The sequence below is a fragment of the Muscardinus avellanarius genome (genome assembly GCF_963383645.1).
Source record: "Muscardinus avellanarius genome assembly, chromosome: 13".
Lineage (NCBI taxonomy): Eukaryota > Metazoa > Chordata > Mammalia > Rodentia > Gliridae > Muscardinus > Muscardinus avellanarius.
The window spans coordinates 67,174,234-67,197,074 of record NC_137799.1 but is presented as its reverse complement, the minus strand read 5'-3'; the positions used below and the strand labels follow the sequence as shown (position 1 = coordinate 67,197,074).

General features: G+C 35.6%; 1 protein-coding gene across 1 annotated transcript in view; it reads right to left on the bottom strand.

Moving 5' to 3' along the window:
• Positions 1-22,841, bottom strand: part of BRD10 (bromodomain containing 10) — a gene marked incomplete at both ends in the record, with an annotated part of 92,249 nt that overhangs the window by 42,549 nt on the left and 26,859 nt on the right. Inside the window, one exon of the mRNA XM_080709565.1 lies at positions 10,243-11,660. Coding sequence (XP_080565691.1) covers positions 10,243-11,660 — 1,418 coding nt within the window. The remainder of the gene's footprint in view (positions 1-10,242; positions 11,661-22,841) is intronic.

Below are 22,841 nucleotides of genomic sequence, written 5' to 3'. Positions count from 1 at the left end.
TTCATTTTTTTGGTGGTACTGGAGGTGGAACCCAGAGGCTTTCTACCTCCGGGCTATACTCCTAGACCTATTTTATATTTTATTAGAAACAGGGTCTCACTAAGTTGCTGAGAGCCTCACTAAGTAGCTGAGGCTGACTTCGAACCTGTATGATCCTCCTGTCTCAGCCTCCCAAGCGCGGGGATTACAAGCGTGCGCTACCACACTTAAAAAATTATTTTAAAGCTGGGCGTGGTGGCGCACGCTTGTAATCCCCGCGCTTGGGAGGCAGAGACAGGAGGATCACGCAGGTTCGAAGCTAGCCGCGCGCGCTGGCTTAGGAGACCCTGTTTCCAAATAAAAATGTAAAAATAGGTCTGGGAGTGTAGCCCGGAGATAGAAGGGCTTCCCAGTACCACCAAAAAAAAAAAAAAATTATTTTAAAAATACTATTTTTTAAATGGAGCATGGAATACTATAAAATCACACAGCCTTTATTTGGTAACTTGTTTTTGTTTCAGAACAAGATTTATACCAAGAAAGTTACATACTGCCCCCCAGTGGGCTTTCCTTGATTATACCCTGGCTGGTGGTGGTGGTGGTTGTGGTGGTGGTGGGTGTGTGTGTGTGTGTCCCTCTCACTAGAGATTGAACCCAGGGGCATCCTATCTCTGAGCTACATCACCAGCCCTTTTTTCTTTTGAGACAGAATCTCACTAACTTGCTGAGTTTTGCTGCATTGCTGAGGCTGTCCTCAAATCCTGCAATCATCCTGTCTCAGTCTCTCAAGTACTGGGACTATAGGCACACCTGGCTACCCCGGCCCTTTTGAGTCCTGCTGTCCTAAAACATTTAGCCCTATAAAATAGAATATAACTCACAGACCAAGGAAGGATTAGCTGATATTAGAGGTAAAATATACACAGAATTTCGCTGGGCGTGGTGGCGCACACTTGTAATCCCCGTGCTTGGGAGGCGGAGACAGGAGGATCGCGCAGGTTTGAAGCCAGCCTCACTGGCTTAAGAGACCATTTCCAAATAAAAATATAAAAAATAGGTCTGGGAGTGTAGCCGGGAGGTAGAAGGGTTTCCAGGAATCCCAGTACTAATATATATATATATATATATATATATATATATATATATATATATATATATATATATTACACACAACAACAGAATTTCAAGAATGGTGTGAGGTTTTAGTCCCATACTATTCTTGAGCTTAAAACACTGATATGTAAAAAGTATCAATTTGTACTTAGAAAATGCATACAAAAACCTTAATAATTAAGGGACTGAGGATGTAGCTCTTACATATCATGCTTGAGGCCCTGGATTTGAGCCCCAGCACTGCAAAACAGACAATAATGTTAATAATAAACTTTAAAAGCACACCTAATACAACTTTCTAAAACATGCTTAGAACAGTTTAGGTAAATTGTGCCTAACCTGGTGGGGGAAATTATAGCTAAAAATATACTTTATACTGTAACAGGCATAAAACCCTAGTCTTTTAGGTTCTGATAAATGTACTTTTTACTAGAGAAATGAAGATACATCCTCATTTCAACTCTTCTTTCTTCTGTTTCTCATTCCTCATCTTTATCCCCATTCTCCATCTGGTCTCCCTTATCTATCTTCACTCCTTTAGTCCACTGGGCTACTCAAAGACTTCCAATTCTATGCTTTTCTGTATTTAGCCCTTCCATATTTAAAAATTATCCCAATATATTCACTACTCTCTTAGTGTCTTCATTTTACAGATATTAATAAATGAGTAGACAAAAGACATTCTGTTAAAAGTAAAAACCCAAGGGTATTTGTATTATTATTATTTTTATGTGTGTGCATGGTGTTGGGGATTGAACTTGGGGGCATTCTTCCTCTGAGCTATACCCTCAGTCCTATTTTTTTTTTTTTAAAACAGGGTCTAAGTTGCAGAAGGCCTTGCTGTAAGTTGCTGAGGCTGGTTGTGAACCTGTGATCCTCCTGTCTCAGCTTCCCAAGTACTAGAACATTTGTATCATTATTATTGTTACTATAATTATTTTGTAGTGGGGACTGAACCCAGGGGCATTCTACCTCCAACCTACAGCCCAGCACCCTCCACCTTTTTTTATTTTTATTTTTGGTGGTACTGGGGTTCCTGGAAGCCCTTCTACCTCTGGGCTACACTCCCAGACCTATTTTTACATTTTTATTTGGAAACAGGGTCTCCTAAGCCAGCGCGCGCCTGGCTTCGAACCTGCGTGATCCTCCTGTCTCTGCCTCCCAAGCGCGGGGATTACAAGCGTGCGCCACCACGCCCGGCAACCCTCCACCTTTTTTTGAAACAGGGTCTTGCTAAGTTGCTGAGGTTTGCCTCAAATCTACAATCCTTCTGTTCTGTCCTCCCAAGTATAGGGATTATAGGTAGGCATCCCTAAGTCCAGCACATTTGTATTATTGAATAGTGAAACTGAAAAGTACCTGCAATATGAAATCACAGAACTGAAGCCAAAATTTGACTCTTATTTACTAAATGAGCATTCATTGAGCTAACATTTATATTCTATTGAAGTTTCTGGAATATTCTCTAAGTAATTTGATTTTAATTAAAGTTTATTTCCTTTTTATCCTCTTGCCTATGAACAAAATTTTTATCATTTTGGCAATTATTTAACCTATCACATAATGTTCTACTTCCTGAACATTTTTTACTTTCAATTAGAATACAGAATCATATGCCAAATTCTGCTATTTATTTAATCTCTCTTAACATGGAATTTTCTCCTCTTAATGTGAAAGAAAAATCTTATCGTCATTTCTTGTCTGGATTTAAGTTTCTTCTTCTTACTTATTTTCTATCTCTTCATTCATGCCCCATAAGCTTCTTTTTATCTTTTTTAAAAATTTTTTTTTGGTATTAGAGATCAAGTCCAGGGGCATTCTACCTCTGAGATATACCACTAGCCCTATTTTATTTTCTGTTTTAAAACAATGTCTTGCTAGGTTGCCAAGGCTAGTCTCAAACATCTGATCCTCCTGTCTCAGCTGCCCAAGTACTGGGATTATAGGTATGTGTCACTATGGTTGGCTTTTCCATAGCTCCTTAAAGGTATCCTAATTATCTCCTGAGATCTCCCAATCCTGCCACTGACTAGTTAAGTGACCTTGGACAATAAATCTTTCTATACATCAATTTATATGTAAGTATCTACAAACCAAAAAGAATAGTAGCATTACTCTTTGAAGTTTTTAAAGATGGAATGAGATAATATGCATAAAGACATAGAACAGTGCTTGGCACAAAGTAAGCATTGTATTAATTATTAGGTTTTGAGGGAAAAATGGAAGGCACTGAAAAATAGGACATAGAGTATAGTTAATTCTTTCACTCTCATATCTTGGGATCTCCAGAAAGTATTCTGAAAATTTTTCCATAAAGACACTGGTAGATTTTTAGTGCTATCAATATAGAGCTGTACAAACTTTTCACAAGTATTATTAATTAGGTTATTTTCTCAGTTATTTTATAAAGCACTCATTGCTTTTTACACATCTGATATTTCTTATGTCAAGCTTATTTACATGCATTGGGATCCTGACCAAATTATTTTAAATAGTGCCTAGAAAGATATCACTCAAGGGAAAAGAAAAAAAAATAAGGCATACTCTCAGCACTCAAAACAGCTTTTAAAATTTCAAGTTTTTTCCATGAAAGTCTTTTTATTTTGCTAAGTTTTTCAGGAAGATCTTGGTTAATTATACCTCTATGCTCTGTTCATGTTATTAACCATTTTTCATCTATCCAATTCCCATTATTCTTTAAACATCCTTGCAAAACCTTCCCAGCTACCATAACATATGCTAATTTTTCTTCTTCTTGACCTTTTATTATGCTATCTGTATCTATACTTAAGAATTATAAAATTGAAAAAGGGAGAAGGATGTGGTAGTGCACCCTTGTAATCCTAGTATTTGGGAGGCTGACAGGAGGATCACAAGTTCGAGGCCAGTCTCAGCTACTTAATGAGGCCCTCCACAACTTAGTGAGACCCTGTTTCAAAATAAAGAATAAACTATAGGGCTGGGAGTGTAACTTCACAATAGAATGCTATGGGTTCAATCCCCAGTACTGAAAAAAAAAAATAAAAAAAGCTATTTAGCATTTTTGAACCTCAGTTCCTTAACCTGTGAGGGAACAAAGACAACCTGCCATTCTAATCAGTTTAGAAGTACTATAAGATGATCTGGTTGAAAATGACTATTTGAGAGGGGAAAACCCTCCAAACTAAGATGGCTGAAATGAATATCTTAATATCATAAACCTTTTATCTATATAAATTTATCTTTAATAACTTTTGTCTAATTTTTGGATTTTATAAAAGTCCTCTAATTTAAAAAGTTCCTAATTAATCTAGCTCTACTAACTGCTCTTTTCAATTTTAATAATATATTATTGAAAATAACCAAAATATCCACTAAAAGAGGTTGGTTCAATGAATTATAAATAGAATAGAATCCTATGCAGCCATTTTATTTTTTATTTTATTTTTTGTGGTACTCTTATCTCCAAGATATACCTCCAACCCTATTTTTTATTCTTTATTTTTAAGCAGAGTCTCACTAAGTTGCAAAAAGCCTCAGTAAGTAATTGAGGCTGGCCCAGAGTCCTCGATCCTCCTGTCTCAGCCTCCCAAGTACTGGGCTACAGCATGTGCTACCACGCCCAGCTCTATTCAGTTTGTTTGTTTGTTTGTTTATTTATTTATTGTGGTACTGGGGATGGAACCCAGGGGCGTTCTACCTCTGAGCTATCACCCTGCCCTATTTTTTATTCACTTGAAACAGGGTCTCACTAGGTAGCCAAGGCTGGCTGTGAACCTGAGATCCTTTGGTCTCAGTTTATCAAACACTGGGATTATAGGTGTGCGCCAGGACATCCAGCTATATATGTTTATTTATTTATGTATTCAATAGATTCCTATATAATGTGTCACTTGCTAAACTATGTGCTAGGGAAGCAAAGTCAGAAATAATCCTCTGACTTCAAGAACATTACAGAACAGAGAGGGGTTATAATCATCAAAATAATCTAGAAATACAACTATAATAAATATTATAAAGGAGAATGAATATTATGTATAACTTTAATAATTATTATGAAGAAAGAAGTGCTATAACTATATACAAAAAAAAATTTTAGTCAGAAAGACAATGGGAGGGTTCCACAGAAAGTGATTTAAAAATGAGCATTTATTAGGTGATGTGGGAAGGACTGTTCTTTTTCTTTTTAACTCAAGAAAGAAATACATTATACCTGCTAACATACATGAAAAAAAAAAAAAAAGAACCAAAGAATTTGAACATTTGGTTTGTTGAATTGTTTATATTTTGAATTGTTTTTCCTCTTAGGAAGTAACTTCTAGCCAGTCATGATGGTACATGGTAATCCTAGTACTTGAGAGTCTGAGACAGGAGGATCACAGGTTCGCACCCAGCCTCAGCTACTTTCTGAGGCCCTTCATAATTTAGTGAGACCCTGTTTCAAAATAAAGAATAAAAAATAGTACTAGGAGCCAGGCGTGGTGGCGCACGCTTGTAATCCCCGCGCTTGGGAGGCTGAGACAGGAGGATCGCACAGGTTCGAAGCCAGCCTCAGCTACTTAGTGAGGCTCTCAGCAACTTAGTGAGACCCTGTTTCCAAATAAAAATATAAAATAGGTCTGGGAGTATAGCCTGGAGGTAGGAAGCCTCTGGGTTCCACCCTCAGTACCATAAAAAAAAAAAAAAAAAAAAAAAAAAAAAAAAAAAGGAGTAGGAGTGTAGCTTGGAGATAGAATGCCTGAGTACAGAAAAAAAAAAAAAAAAGTAATTTCTAATTTGTTCGCAGTTAATCTTGTTAGCTCTGCTTAAAGGACAAAGTTTTCGAAAGTTTGTAAATTTTGGAAATAGGTATGTCACCAAGGAAAAATTTCTAGTCACCAGATATTTATTTTATTCCATGTACTGAATAAATCATATAAGACAGAACATGAGACGATGGACAGTATTCCAATGGTTTGGTTTTTATTTATTCTGTTTCCAAGAGTAAATAATAGGCCTAGCTGACTGAAAATGAATTCAAAAATTTAAAAGCAGAAAGAAAACCCAATTTGGAAAAATCAATAAAATGCTTAAAAGTTGCAAAACTGCCTCAGACTGCAAAAAACCATTAAATCATTTTAAACTAAGTTGGCTTTGTATCTTCTGTTAAAAATCTCCCCATCGCAATAAGAAGGCTTACTAAATTTATAGATACTACCAAAAATTAAAGCCTGCACTAATCAACATAAAATGGACCCGAAGGAGCCCATGAGGAATTCAATACACTCTTAAGAATACATCAGTCCTGGATCACACTGTTTATTACAAAATATATTCTACAGACTACATGGGAGCCGGGCATGGTGGCACACACCTGTAATCCCAGTATTTGGGAGGCTGAGAAAAGAGGATCTCAGGTTCGTAGCTAGCCTCAGCAACTTGTAGTGAAGCCTTCCACAACTTGGTGAGACCCTATTTCAAAATAAGTATAAATAAATAATAGATAGGGCTGGGAGTGTAGCTAGAGGTAGAATGCCCCTGGGTTCAATCCTAAATAAAACACACACACACACACACACACACACACACACACACACACACACACACGCGCGCGCATGTGGGGCACAGAATACCTGAGCTATTTGTAATTACTTAGAAAAAAAAGTTCTGTGTTAAAACTTGAAAAAAAAAATACTAGATTAGACAAAACTGAACAGTTTTCTTCAGGACTTTCCAGAATCTTTAACATATAGGTTCCACATCCCTTATCCACAATTATGATGTATAAAATGTTCTGAAAACAAAAATCTTAAAACTTATTTGTTTATTTATTTATTTATTGTGGTACTGGGGATTGAATCCAGAGGCATTCTATCTCCGAGCTAAAGCCCCAGTCCTATTTTATTTTTGTTTTTGAAATAGGGTCTCACTAGGTTGATTAGTCTCACTACTTGATGAAGCTGTCCTCAAACCTGTGGTTCTCCTGTTTTGGCCTCCCAGTACTGAGATTACATGCGTGTATCACTGCGTCCAGCTTAAAATTCATTTCTTTTTTTTTTTTTTTTTTTGCGGGTCTGGGGATGGAACCCAGGGGCATTCGACCTCCAAGCTACACCCCCTGCCCTATTTTTTTATTCTTTTTATTTTGAAACAGGGTCTCACTGAGTTGCAGAGGGCCTCACTAAGTAGCTGAGGCTGTCTGTGAACTCTGTGAACTGTGATCCTCCAGTCTCAGCCTCCCGAATGCTGGGATTACAAGTGTGCGCCACCACGCCTGGCTAAAACTCATTTCTATGGTAACAAAATCTGTCCTGAATTATGAGGTCTTTTTATATCTTCTTTCATCTTCATTTCATTTAGTCTAATTACCCATATACTCTCCTGTGGAAATTATGTGTTTGATTACAGGGCATCTGAAGCCCTACTGGGGATATTACTTTATATATTATATATATCACAATCCCTTTCTAAAATCTGAAAATTTCTGAATTTCAAAACAAATCTGGTATGATTTTCTCCATATGCATTGTGAACCTGTATTAATTGCAATGTGAATCTGTTAGAGGAACATATTTTTAAACCTATGACCATGGAGTTCACTTTTAAAAAGTGTAAGAAAGGTGACAGTGGATTAGAATATGCTCCAAACTGACTATAAAAGGCCAGGATGTCTCAACAACTAATTAAGGAGTATTGGGTAACCCTTCAGAAAGACAAGAGGCCTGAAAATTATATAAAACAAATGTTTTGTCGTTGTTATTATTAACACTTTATTTAACACTGTTACACCAGTACGGCATTTAATATCTAATGAGAAAAGAGAATTAGCCTATGCTCACCCAGTACTAGTACAAGAGAGAAAACATATCTGCCAGATCCTAACATTTTAGGAACTGAAATTTTGACTTTCTAGAATTTGCTCTGAGGATAAAATGAGAAATATAGCCAAGTGCATTATTTTCTTCCACTTTATGCATTTAAGCCTTCTCTCCCAAACTAAACAGGTTCAGGGAAGATATACAAGTGCTTGTTAAATTTGTCTTCTGAGTATTTTCATTCACTTGTCTATAACTGGACATGAAAAGCCCTAAAAGATGTAACAAGCCAGGTGTCGTGGCACACGCCTGTAACCCCAGTACTTGGCAGGCTGAGACAGGAGAATCACATATTCAAAGTCGGGCTCAGAAATTTAGGGGAGCCCTCAGGAACTTATTTCTCAAAATAGAAAATAAAATAGGGCTGGAGGTGTAGCTCAGAGATAGAATGGCCTTTGGTTCAATTCTCAGTACCAAAAAGAAAAAAAAAAAAAAGTAACAACGCCTTACCTGCTAAATATATATTCTTCCTAGCACTGTTTTTATTACTACGATATGTATATGTAAACTACCATAAATTGTAATTGTTCTTGAATACATGAATAGTAGCATGATAAATAAGAGGTCTTATTTAGGTGACAATAATAAAGTAATATTATATAATGGAGAATGAAATATTCCATGCTTTTATGTTTTAATGTATTAAAGACCAACATTTTGAACTTGTAAAATCCATCAAACTATATTTATAAAAAGTCTATTAGATTGCTTTGTAATTTAAAAGGCTTATTTCTGAAAGATACTTTTTGAAAACTAGAACTTTTTATCACGTGGCTCAGTGTAAACCACTTAAACCACCTTGAAACTTTCAGTGCAACAAATTAAGTCTGTTTTGGGTAGTAATTTTTTTTTTTTTTTTTTTTTTTGTGGTGCTGGGGATTGAACACAGGAGCAACCTGGGTGGTAAATTTCATACTACTACTTTACCACTACTCATTATCCACATGTTTTAAGACATACTGAATTCTATTTAAGTAACTAAAGTATTATACTAACTATATTAGCCAAACAAAAGCTTGCATGGGTAAGAATAAAATACTAAAATCTATAAATACTGCAACTCATTTTGGTAAATACCTCTAACTTTTTCTCCAATCAAACAACTTTTTATAAAAGGGTTAATAAGTTGGTCATATACTTTTATCTCACCTATTTTTATGTTAAATAAGATAAACTGATTTAAAAAAAAACAGAAAAAAAACAAAAGCATCTGAATAGTTAAAAATAAGAGCACAAACTACTGAAGACTTAATTTTTTTTTTTTTTTTTTTTTTTTTTTTTTGGTGGTGCTGGGGTTCCTGGAAACCCTCCGCACTATACTCCCAGACATCTATTTTTTTTTTTTTAATATTTTTATTTGGAAACAGGGTCTCTTAGGCCAGCGAGGCTGGCTTTGAACCAGAGCGATCCTCCTGTCTCCACTTCCCAAGCGCGGGGATTACAAGCGTGCACCACCACACCTGGCTTTTAATTTCTGTTTTTTAAATATACTGGTAGCAAATACATAGGGTTTTTTTTTTTTTTTTTTTTTTTTTTTTTTTTTTTGCGGGTCTGGGGATGGAACTCAGGGGCAATTGACCTCCGAGCTACACCCCCTGCCCTATTTTTTATTCTTTATGTTGAAACAGGGTCTCACTAAGTTGCGGAGGGCCTCACTAAGTAGCTGAGGCTACCTGCGATCCTCCTGTCTCAGCTTCCCGTATGCTTGGATTACAAGAGTGTGCCACCCCGCCTGGCTAGGATATTTAAATTTGGTGAAAGACAAACTTAGACTTTCATAGACATATGATTCATGTCTTATTAGTTGATGCAACTTCTTTCTTATATTTCACATTTTCTTTACATATGAAAATATATACTGAAAACACAGTGTGAAAAGATAAACGATATGGGAGATAAACTGAGACCCAAAAAGATAATCTGAGTATCCTGGTTTAAGGACTCAGTTGTTACAGACTTGAGTCCTGGGAACGATATCTTCTGATATCAATGCATTTTTTATTATATTTGTATTGCCTTTAGCCTAGGGGGGAAAATTACCATTAGTGATAGTATCACATAACGAAAAACTGGTGGGGAGACTTGTAAAAATACAATGTCCAAACATGTTTAACTGAGAATTAAAGTCAAAATACAACATTTTTCTGTTAGTATATAAAAATCATCTCCTGTTCTAGGCTTTCTAAATCACAGGAAATAAAACTTGATCCTTATACGCATGGACACAGATAAACAAATGTGTATTTCACTGTCAATCAGAGCTTCCATTATGCATAATTAAAAAACAATGTAAATTATATTTAAATGTTATTCTTACCAGATTTGTGCTTCTTATGTTTTGCTTTCTTTTTGATGATCAATAACTTATTCTGGATCTCAGGTTTGTAAGACTTAAATGCAAGAGAATGAAGACTTTCACGTTTTCTCTGTAAATTTTCATTCAAAACATCTTTCAATTTCTTCTTTTTCTTTTTCTTCTTTTTTGCCCTCATTTTGGTTAGTTTGAGTTTCTTGTGGCTCTGCAGGGACTGCTCTAGTAGAATATCCCTTACAACTTTGTGGCAGTTAATTTCTGGATGATCAATATGACTTCCATTTATATGAACTTGGCAAGATTTTAGACCATTTTCTTTTAATGGACCGGGTTCAATCTTTATTCTGGAAGCTTCACCATATTTTTCCCGATTTTCTATAAATCTTATTTCACCTGGACTGAGTGGTTCTCCAAAGCCAGTAACTTCCCCTGGACTTCCTGGTTTCTCCAAATTTTCTTTACAACAATTAGCTTTTTTAATATCGCAGGGCCTGTGAATTCTGATTTCACCGTTGGATTTTACTTCCATTTCAACAGAGACATCATGATTATCAAAGTTCATTTTAGCAGGATAGCAAGGTGGATCAAAATTAATTTCTTGTTCTTTCTTGAAGGTAGAGGGCAGGCCTTCTCTATTACACCTATGTTCTCCATTACTTGTACTAACATAGTCACACTTCAATTTCTCCAGTTTAATCCGAGGTACTCTTTGTATTTTAATGGGTGGAAGTGGAAATTCTGGGGCTTGAAAGGGTCTTTGTTTATAAATTCTTACATCTGCACCACAGAACTGTGGAAAATGTACATAAGCATTCTCCAAATAATCATAACCAAGGATAACTTCCCTGCATTCATGAATAGGCTGTCCAAGTACTGCATCTTGAACTTCTTTTTGAGTTTCATAAACAAAGTCACAAAGACCCTTAAGTAACCATACTTTTTGGTAGAAAGGTAGTTCATGAAAAGGTTTTTCTTCCAATGGATTAACTTCTCCAAGAACTTTAAAAAACTGAGGAGACAACCCAAGTTTTTCAGCACAGTTATCAGGATTTTCAGTCTGCCCTACAGCAGTGTACCATTGCCGCACTTTCTGTCTTAGTGCTGCTTCCCAAGTCCTATAAGGCAAAGTAGGTCTTCGATGTAAGGTAGGTCTGCGATGGGGAGGACTTAATAGAGAAGTCATTATTTTAGATAGAAAAGCATTACACTGAGGCATCAGAAGACAACGTTCCAATTCATAAAAGACTATTTCTGGCAAATTTAAAATTTGTTGAGCTAAACAAAGGAAATGCCCAATGGCTGGAATTTCCCACATGTTCTCCATACAAGTTGGAGCTGCTTGAGCTAGAAGTTTTCTTTCCCATTCTTCGATTTCCTTTTGACAAGCTTCTTCTGCTTCTTTTCTTTCCTGCTCTCGAAGCCTTAAAAATATTAACAAATTACACTATTATTACTTAAAGCAGAGAGTACAATAAAAACCTAAATTTTAAGTAGGTTTTATTATCAATAAGTAAGGCAATTTGACTGTTCTAATTTTCAGTATGAAGTGTCTCATAAAAAGTATAATTTTTCCCCAGATAAGGAAATACATGTATCACTTCACCCTGAGTTTTACTGATGGAGGACTATCTTCAAGGTAAAATTTTTGAACTTACGTGTTATCAACTTTATTTACTAAACAAAAGCACAGAGGAATTTTATAGTAATTTCTAGAAGTAATATTACTTCATGTAAGGCCTGTAAAGATGTTTACATCTTTTGACTGGACAATTCCATTTCTAGAAAGTTATGCTAAGAAAAATTCAATATATGTAAAACTTTATGTACTTTTTCAGTGTTAAATGGAGTTTTCTCACACACACACAAAAAAAAACTATAAAAAATTATATTATTAGTTAAGGTATGAAATCAACCAAGGTGTCTATTAACAGATGAATAAATAAGAAAAATATATACAATGGAATACTATTCAGCCATAAAAATGAAACCTTGTCATTTATAACAACATGGATGGAACTGGAGATCATTATGTTAAATTAAGTAAGCCAGACAAATACCATATGTTCTCACTCATTTGTGGAAACCAAAAAGTCAATTTCACAGAACAGAGTGAAATGGTGTTTGGTCACTAAAGACTGTAAAGGTCAGGTTGGGAGGGTGAGGAATGAAAGAAAGTTATATAATAGTCACCAAAACACAGCTGGAAAGGAAGAAGAATTAATTCTGGTTTTCTATAGCATAGTATAACTTTGGTTACATTAATCTGATAGATTACAAAATAACTGTAAGAGTACAAAGTCCCAACACATAAAAATGATTTAATGTTTGAAGAGGCAGAAATGTTTATTATCTCAATTTGTTCATTACACACTGTATGCATGCTATCACATTACTATAAAATAACCCATAAAGATGTACAAATACTATGTCTTAATTAAAAGAAACCACCAGAAAAGAAAAAATCTATTATGACAATTGGGAAGGAAAGAGATTGTATTATGTAACCTAAAAACTGAAATTATGAAAATCATGTATTAACACAGAAAATGTCAGAACTGAGTACATACCTATAGTACTAATGAAAATATGCATACAATAATGAAGACAACACTACTGTAAAAATAAATAACATGCAGAATATAAGATTATGTTTTTTTCTCTTTAAAAGTTTCTTTACTAGTATTTCTATAAAACCTTCCTAGTTATACTGGGCATGGTGGTACACATGTGTCATCCCAGTACTTAGAAGGCTGAGACAGGAGGTCCCTCCCCCCAACCAATACCTAAACACAAGCCAACAAAGAAATAAACTGGATATCATCAAAACTAGAACTCTGTACTTCAAAAAATATCATTAAAGCCAGGTGTGATGGCACATGCCTGTAATCCCAGTACTTGGGAGGCTGAGATAGGAGGATGATGATAGGTGTGAGGACAACATCAGCAAGTTGTTAAGACTCATCAACCTAGCCAGACCCTGTTTCAAAAACAAAAAATAAGCCAGGAGTGGTGGTGCATGCTTGTAATCCCTGTACTTGAAAGATTGATACAGAAAGATCACAGGTTTGTGGCCAGCTTCAGCTACCTAGTGAGGCCCTCTGCAATTTAGTGAGACCTTGTTTCAAAATAAAGAACATAAAATAGGGCTGCGGGTATGGCTCAGAGGTAGAAAGCCCCTGGGTTCAATCCCTGGTACCACAAATAAATATAAATAAATAAATTAATTAATTAAAAAAATAAGGTTAGGGGTATAGTCTAGAGAGAGAATGCCCCTGTCAATCCCCAGTACCAATGAATGAATGAATGAATAAATAAATAAGTACTTAGTGAGGCTCTCAGCAACTTAGTGAGACCCTTTTTCCAAATAAAATATAAAATAGGTCTGGCAGTATAGCCTGGAGGTAGAAAGCTTCTGGGTTCCACTCCCAGTAACACCAAAAACAAAAATAAAAACAAAAAAAACCCCACAAAAAAACAAAGTATATAAAATAATATCCAAAGCTGCTGTACATTAGAGAAATACAATCAAAATCATGTGGATACGGCTTCATATTCACTAGGATGGCTATTATTAAAAAGATAACAGTATTGGTGAAAAAGTTGAGAAACTGGAAGCTTGTATATACACTGTGAATGGCACAGCTGCTTTTGGCAAAGAGTCTACAGTTTCCTCTAAAGTTAAACATAAATTTATCATGTGATCAAGGAATTGCGTTTCTAGGTATTTACCCAAAGAGAAATGAAAACATGTGTCCACTTAAAAACCTGTATGTGAATGTTCATAATATTATTCTTAAAAGCCAAAAAGTGGCTATTTTCCTATACTACCAGACTGTACTCAATAATAAATACATACATAGTAAGACCATCAGGATTTCTCTTGTATAGAACAAACCTCCTTTTATATTTTTGGTCAAGAATTTATACTATCACTACTCTGCTATTAAAGATATAAAAGGTTACCTGATTTTGCAGTCTTATTCCATTAAGTAATAAAAAAGAAACTTTCAGAGTCCAGCATGGTGGTGCATGCTTATAATCCCAGTATTTGGGAGGCTGAGACAGGAGGATTGTAGTTTGCGGACAGCCTCAGGTACTACTTAGTGAGGCCCTCTGCAACTCAGTGAGACTCTGTTTCAAAATAAACAGGGGCTGGGGGTGTAGTTCAGAGGTAGAATGCCCCTGGGTTCCATTCCTAGTACCTCAAAACAAAAAACAAAAAACAACAACAAAAAACTTTCACTGATCAGGCATGTGTGTATAAACATAAATTACAACTGGTTATATAAAAATATTAAACATTACTAAAACTTTTTAAAATCTGCTTATGATTTTGAAGAATTTTACTTTTTACTAAATGGGAGTGATAAGACACTGGTATAATTTGGCATTTTCCATACACAGCTGGGATTCCAAAAGCTCATACTTTTAGCAGATTGTTGTATCTGAAAGACATTTTCAACTAGGGGACTACAAGGGAAATTGTACAACAGAAGTAGTGAGTGGGAAAAAAATATAATCTCTTTTCAAATTCACATTTCCTATGTGCTCAGAAAAAACATCACATTAAGAAATGAGCTTAACACGATCTCACACTAATATTTTCAGGTACTTTTAAACAGAAAAAAAAATCAAATCTCTGAGGGAATGAATACACCTTAGACCTAGATGCTAAGGAACTGCTACTAATACAGGGAAAAGAAATGAGTCAGAGTCAAAGATAACATAACATAAAAAGAATTAAGGTGCTATGAGGATCAGGTAGAAGAATCTGATCCCAGAAGAGGAATTACAGAACAGAGAAAGATGTTCGGTGAAAAAAAAAAAAAATTAAAGCATGAAAAAAGAGAGAAGATTAAAACAAAGACAAAGCAGTTTTGAAAAAATGTACTATTCTAGAAAAAAATACAGAAATTAAAAGAAAAAAGAAACTAGGCCCGGTGGTGCATGCTTCTAATCTCAGTACTTGGGAGGCTGAGACAGAAGGATTACAGATTTGCAGCTAGCCTCAGTAAAGTAATGAGACTTTCAGCAACTTAGACTCTGTTTCAAAGCAAGAATAAAAAGGGTTGGGAGGGTGTAGCTGGGAGGTAGAATGACCCTGGGTTCAATTATCAGTGTCATTAATAAGAAAAAAAAGATTTGTGGCTAACTCAACAGCCACAGTGTAAGTTGCCATACAACATACGATCTTTAATATACTTAGAAAATAACTGCCAACATAAATGTCAATTTAGGGCAAAAATATATTTTCAAAATGAATATGAAAATAAGATATTTTCAGACAAACAAAAACTCAATATTTGTAGTTAAAAGATCCCACCTAAACCACGAGGTGTGGTGGAACATGCCTATAATCCCAGTACTTGGAGTCTGAAACAGGAAGATGGCAGATCCAAAGATAGCCTTAGCAACATCATACTCTCCGTAACCTACCAAGACTATTGCCAAATAAATAAAAAGAGCTGGGGGTAGAGCTTGGAGGTGGAATGCCCCTAGGTGCAATCCTACTAACTACCTAACATACACTCTATCTCTTTTCCTCTCTCCCCCACTTTCTCTTTTTCCTCCCCCCCCCCCCATAGAAAATTCTAGACACACTTGTTTTTTGGATTAGGGATTGAACCCAGGAGCATTCTACTTGAGCTATACCTCCAGCCAGCCTTTTTTTTTTTTTTTTTTTTAATGTGGAAACAGGGTCTCATTAAGTTGCTTAGGGCCTAAGTTGCTTTGGTTAGCTTTGAACCTGTAATCCTACTGTTTCAGCCTCCCAAGTACTGGGATTACAGGTGTGTACCACCAAGCCTAGCTTTAAAGATATACTTCTAATGAAAGAACAGTGACCTCTGAGTAAAGATCAGAGATGGAAAAAGAGATAAAAAGTTAATATGTAGGTTAAACTACATAGACATGGCATATATGATAATAAAGATGTAGAGTTTAAAAGATGAAATTAAAATGAAACAACTGCAAATAAGCTGAGTGGAAAATTATTAGAGTTGAAAGCATTTCAGAGTCTTTCCATAGATTAGAAAGAGATTAAAACACTGATTAATTTTAGACTCTGTCAAGTTAACAATGAATGTAAAAATTTCTAGGATAGGTACTAAAAAAAACAGACTATAAAATTAGAGGAGAGGCCGGACATGGTGGCGCACGCTTGTAATCCCCGTGCTTGGGAGGCTGAGACAGGAGGATCACACAGGTTCGAAGCCAGCCTCAGCTACTTAGTGAGGGTCTCAGCAACTTAGTGAGACCCTGTTTCCAAATAAAATATATATTAAAAAAAAAAAAAAGGTCTGGGAGTATAGCCTGGAGGTAGAAAGCCTCTGGGTTCCACGCCCCCCAGCACCACCAAAAAACAAACAAATAAATAAATAAATAAATAAATAATAAAATTAGAGGAGAACTAGGTAAAAATAACTATGGGTGGGAAATAAAAATACAGGCCAAATTGGAAATAAAAGATAAAATGGCATATATTTAAAATAATAATGATCTTATAATCAAAAGCACTGGGATACAGCTTAAGTATTATTTTTGAGAGAAACTTATATATTAAAAAAGAGTATTTAGGAAAGAAAAATAGTTGAAAATAAAGTATGTGTTTATTAAAGAAAAAAACTAGAAAAAAGACAGCTTATCAATGAAATAGAAAACAAATGTATAATAGGAAAATCACCAAACACAAATGTTAGTTTTCTAAAAACATCACTAAGCTGAAAACACCCTGGCAGGATTAATCAAGAAAATATATACTTACAACCAGTGCCAGAAAAGAAGATAAACACAATAAAGATATTATGAACAAACTCAATACCAACACACAATGTAAAAGTCTTTTTTTTTTAAAAGCACAAACTAACAAAATAACATAAAATGAAAACATGAATAATTGTGTATCCTACAAAGAAAATTAAAAACATAAGAGATCAAGAATTTGAGGTCTTGAAGGCTATACTGCAAGACTTCACCTAAATAATTTTAGCTAATAAAATTATTAGAAACAAGATATATTACAGAAAATATTTTTAAAAAGCAAAAAAGAAAGCCAGGCATGGTGGTACATACTTGTAATCCCAGCACTTGGGAGGCTGAGACAGGAGGATTGCGATAGTCTCATCTACTTAGTGAGGTCCTTTGCAACTCAGTGAGACCCTATTTCAAAATAGAAAATAAAAAAAAAAAAATAGGGCTGGGGATGTAGCTTAGAGGTACAATGCTACTGGGTTCCATCCCCAGTACTGCAAAAAAAAAAAAAAAAAAAAAGAATCTGGGTGTGGTGGTACGCTGGATAAAACATCAAACGAAAAGAAAATCTTATAAGCCTGAGAGGAATAATGGATAGTGGACAGATTAAATAGGAATGACAAATAAACCAAATTATCAATAGTATCAGAATAAACTAGAAACAATAGAATAATATCTTTAAAGTGCTGAATTCATATTGTCAAACTAGAATTGCAAACTATCATTCATGGATGAGGGTAAATTAAAAGTCATCTTCAATTAGACTAAAGTAATTTATTTAGTGTCTTCTAGACAAGATTATAAAACAAGGAGTTCTTTCCCTTGAAACAACCAAAAAAAAAAAAAGCCTGATAAAATACATAAAACAATGGATTTAAAGAACCTAAACATCAAGCAATGAAGGATAGTAATCTCTGAGAATGAGACAAGGTGAGTCCAATAATTGTCCCAATCTAATACTACCTTGAGAGTTTCCAGGCCATGATACAGAGAGAAAATATACCCAGGCAAAACCTCCCAAAATTAACCAGCTCTTTGACTCAATTTTCCAAGACCTATAATATTGGAATATCCTAAATCAATAGGCTCTCCCTTTACCAGTTAGCCTCAAGAGTGGCTACTGTTCTAGACAGGCATGGTGGTGCATGCCTGTAATCCCTGAATTTGGGATGCTAAAACAGGAGGATTCCAAGTTCAAGAGACCCTCAGCAACTTAGTAAGAACCTTAGTAACTCAGACCCTGTTTCAAAATAAAATAAATAACAAAGGAGTGAGAGTCTAGCTCAGAGGTAGAATGTCCCGGGCTCAATCCCAAGTGTCTAAAAATAAAAACACAACAACAACAACAACAAAAACTGCTCAGTGTTCAATTAGCATTTTCCTAAAGAAAGCCAACTACCAAGTCTTAATATTTACTACATTATCTATCAAGCTATTATCATCTTCCTCATAGATTTCTAATGGTGTCCAAACAAATAAAGGCAGCAATAGAGGAATGCCAGAATTTTAAGTTTTGGTGTAGGAATTTCTTATGACATATACTGTACAAAAAAAAGCTTGTATAAACATTAAAACACAGATTAAGAAACTTCATTTAATTAGAATAAATCACAGATTATGAGATTACACTGAGCTAGGAATTATGGTGCACAGATATAATCCCATCACTTGGGAGACTAAAACAGGCGGTTAACAGGTTTAAGGCCATTCTTGGCAATTTAGCAAAACCCTGTTTCAAAATATAAAAAGGGGGTATAGCAAGACTGAGTTGAGCATGACAATTATATGCCTATAATCCTGATACTTGGGAGGCTGGAACATGAAGGCCCACCTCGACAATTTAGTGAGACTGTTTGCAACTCAGTGAGAGCCTGTTTCAAAATAAAGAATAAATAATAGGGCTGGGGTGTAGCTTGAAGGTAGAATGTCCCTGAATTCTATCCCCAGTACCTCAAAAAAAAATAATAATAATCCAACAGAAGGGGGTACTATTCACCAAGATAAGGAGCATTACATAAGACCAAGTTTTAGAGGAAAACCTTGTAAAATTCATAGTTTTAGATATAATAAATCTGAATAAGATATTTATACCAAATATCTTTTGGGTTTTTATATTATTTTATTTTGTGGTACTAGGGTTCCTAGAAGCCCTTCTACCTCTGGGCTACATTCCCAGACCTATTTTTCATATTTTTTTTATTTGGAAACAAGGTCTCTTAAGCCAGCGCAGCTGGCTTTGAACCTGCGTGATCCTCCTGTCTCAGCCTTCAAAGCATGGGGATTACAAGTGTGCACCACCATGCCCGGCTATACCAAATATCTTTTGTCTGCCTCCAGATCTACTTTTCAACTCTTCACTGTATAGATTTATTTGAAAAAAACAGGTGACCTCATCTTGGAGGTTACTGGAGAGTACTGGAAGGTAATCAGAGAAAAATAAAGTAAAAAAGTAAAGTCAAGTAAATTATTCCCTTGGTTTTCTCATTGTGAGATGTCTTTAGTTGTCCTTTTTTCCCCCCAGGACTGGGAGTTGAACCCAGGGGCATTCTACTTCTGAGCTATACTCCCAGCCGTATTTTTTATTCTTTATTTTGAAACAGGCCCTCACTAAGTTGTGGAGGGCCTCACTAAGTAGCTGAGGCTGGCTGCAAACCTGCGCCCCTCCTGTCTCAGCCTCCCAAGTAGTACTGGGATTACAAGCGTGGACTACCATGCCCCAGCTGGCTTTATCTTCTCAAAATAGTCTCTTTATTACTCTATGCAAGGTAACAGAAACCATTCCTTCAGGTTTTCCTGGATATCGCCTTACTTCTTAAAGTTCTGCTGTGATCCATCCCCCCTGAAATTAAACCTCCTTGACTTATCCTAATTTGACATGTCATGTTTCCTGACAGATGTATGACACTGACAGATACCACACCCATAGATCATACTAAGTGGGCAATAAGGTTGGAAACCTACAGGAGAAATCTGGGCAAAAGACATATCCCTGGCTCTTTTTTCTTTCTTTTCTTTTCTTTTTTCTTTTTTTGGTGTGGTGCTGGGGATTAAACCCTAAGGCATTCTATCTCCAAACTATACCCCCAACCCTATTTTTATTTTTTATTTGGAAGCAGGGTCTTGCTAAGCTGATGTGAGCCTCACTGTGTTGCTGAGACTAGCTAGCTTCAAACCTGCGATCCCCTTGTCTCAGCCTCCCAAGTACCGGGATTACAGGTGTGTCCTACTATACCTGGCCTTCCCTGACTCTTCTATATACTTATCTAAGTATAGATAAGAATGCCTATAAAGTATACTATGAGGAAAAAAAGATGACCTAGGACTAAAACTTAAGATGTCACAACATTTAGGTATTTAAAAACCAGATGGAACCCGGGCGTGGTGGCCCACGCTTGTAATCCCAGCATTTGGGAGGCTGAGACTAGAGGATCGCGGTTCACGGACAGCCTCAGCTACTTAGTGAGGCCCTCTGTAACTCAGTGAAACCCGGTTTCAAAATAAAGAATAAAAAATAGGGCAGGGGGTGTAGCTCAGAGGTCAAATGACCCTGGGTTTCATCCCCAGACCCGCCAAAAAAAAAAAAAAAACAGATGGAATAACATCAGACAATGGTGGTATGCATAAGTGCTTGTAGTTAAAAAAATTCACAGATTACTGTGTTAGGAACGAGAGTAGATATGTTTACACTTAAGTCAAAGGTGCATAAGACATTTTACTGCTAAAATTGATTAAATATATGCGATGGTTTACTATATAATCAATACAACTTCCTCATAACTCTAAGATCACAGTATTTTGGCAATTAAAACATTTGATCATTTGATCAAAGCAAGTAGATACAATTCAAAATTGTAGATACAATAAAAAATATTCATCTTATCTGATAAATGGACATACTGTGATACAGTCTCATGAACATAATATTATAATACCATTTGAGCCGGGTGTGGTGGTACACGCTTGTAATACCCCGCACTTGGGAGGTGGAGACAGGAGGATCACGCAGGTTCAAAGCCAGCCGTGCTGGCTTAGGAGACCCTGTTTCCAAATAAAAATATAAAATAGGTCTGGGAGTGTAGTCCGGAGGTAGAAGGGTTCTATCCCCAGTACCACCAAAATAAATAAATAAATAAATAAATAAATAAATAAATAAATAAATTTAAAATAATAGCATTTGAAATAAACTGGAATGTAAGAGTTCATATATGGGTAAGGCTCAGATAAATAAATGTTGAATAAAAACAAAAAGTTGCTATTAGCCAAGGGTGGTGGCATACACTTGTAATTCTACCACTTGGGAGGCTGATATGGGCTACTTGTAAGGCCCTCCACAACTTAGTGAGACCCTGTTTTAAAATATAGAATAAAATAAGGCTGGGGGTGTAGCTCAGAGGTAGAATGCCCCTGGGTTCAATCTCCGGTAATAACACACACACACACACACACACACACACAAAGTTGCTATTAATACAAAGATTCAAGATATGCGAAGCAATGTTGTATATTAGTTGTATATTATCTATGAATATATATACACACATATATATGTAGTCAAAACCTAAGAAATGCAAGGAAATTACTATGATGGAGTAAATGCGCAAAACTTATCTTCCCACTATAAACAAGTACAAACTGAACAAAATTTATAAATCAAACATTTTAAAATACTGACCAAACAATGTAGGAGTGTAAGCATCAAGATAAGTGAAATAAATGATGTAGTCCCTACAATTGTCCAGCTTTCTGACTAAAGGTACTTTTTAGACAGGAAGCAGCCATAAGAGTTCAGTGAAGTTAAGGGGATAGAGATTAGCACCCAGAGAGGATGAAGCACTTGGAAGTTATGAGGTAATTCTGTTAAGAAGGATGCTACTGAGAAAAAGAGCTTCATAAATCAATACAAGGGTCCCCTTGTGACTTTGCTAGTAGTAGCCTGCGACTGAGTCGAATAAAACTACACAAAGTTTGGTAAGAATGACCAGGAAATTGTAAGATAACAATCCAGAGGACCACCCAAATGGAGAAATGACTGAGCTCCGACCAGCTATAGTGGAGTCTTCAGTCATCACCTAGGGACATTTAGTGGAAACCCCAGAAGGATCATGCTATAGTAGGGCTGAACTGGAGTGAAGGCAATTATTCTAGACCCACTCTAGAAAAGATTAAAATCTGGACATGAAAGGGTCATCAAACCAATCCACAAGAAAGTTACTGCCTGCCATAACAAAGCCTAAACCTCCATAAAGGTAAAAAATTAACATCTAGATCCTCAACAAGGAAACATTCACAATGTGCATGAAAATATAACTTTAGTGTGTAGAAACAGCAGTATTAATTAATATAAAGATAGATGTACAGATAAATGGAACAGAAGTCCAGAAAGGCTCACAAATATATATTCAATTGACTTGCAACAAAGATACAAAGATAATTAAGTGGTGAAAGAATAATTTGTTTTCAACAAATAATACTGGAACAACTGACTCTCCATGTGGAAAAAAAAAAGTATCTTTACTTCATACGACACATAAAAATTAACTTTAGTTAAAATAGATAATAGATTTAACTACAAAAACTGGAACTTTAGAAATCTGGAAAAAAATAGATTCTTTAACATTAGGTAAGCTCAAGTTTCTTATATAGGTCACAAAAAGCATAAAACAGTTTAAAAAGTGATAAATTGAACTTTGTAGGTAAAACTTTCAGTTCTCAAAACATACTGAAAATAAAAAGGCAAGCTATGGACTAGAAGAAAATATTTATAAGTCATGTAAACATATGGATATTTACATCCATATATGTACATGACAGCGTACTTACATCCAGAATATATAAAAAATTCTCATAATTAA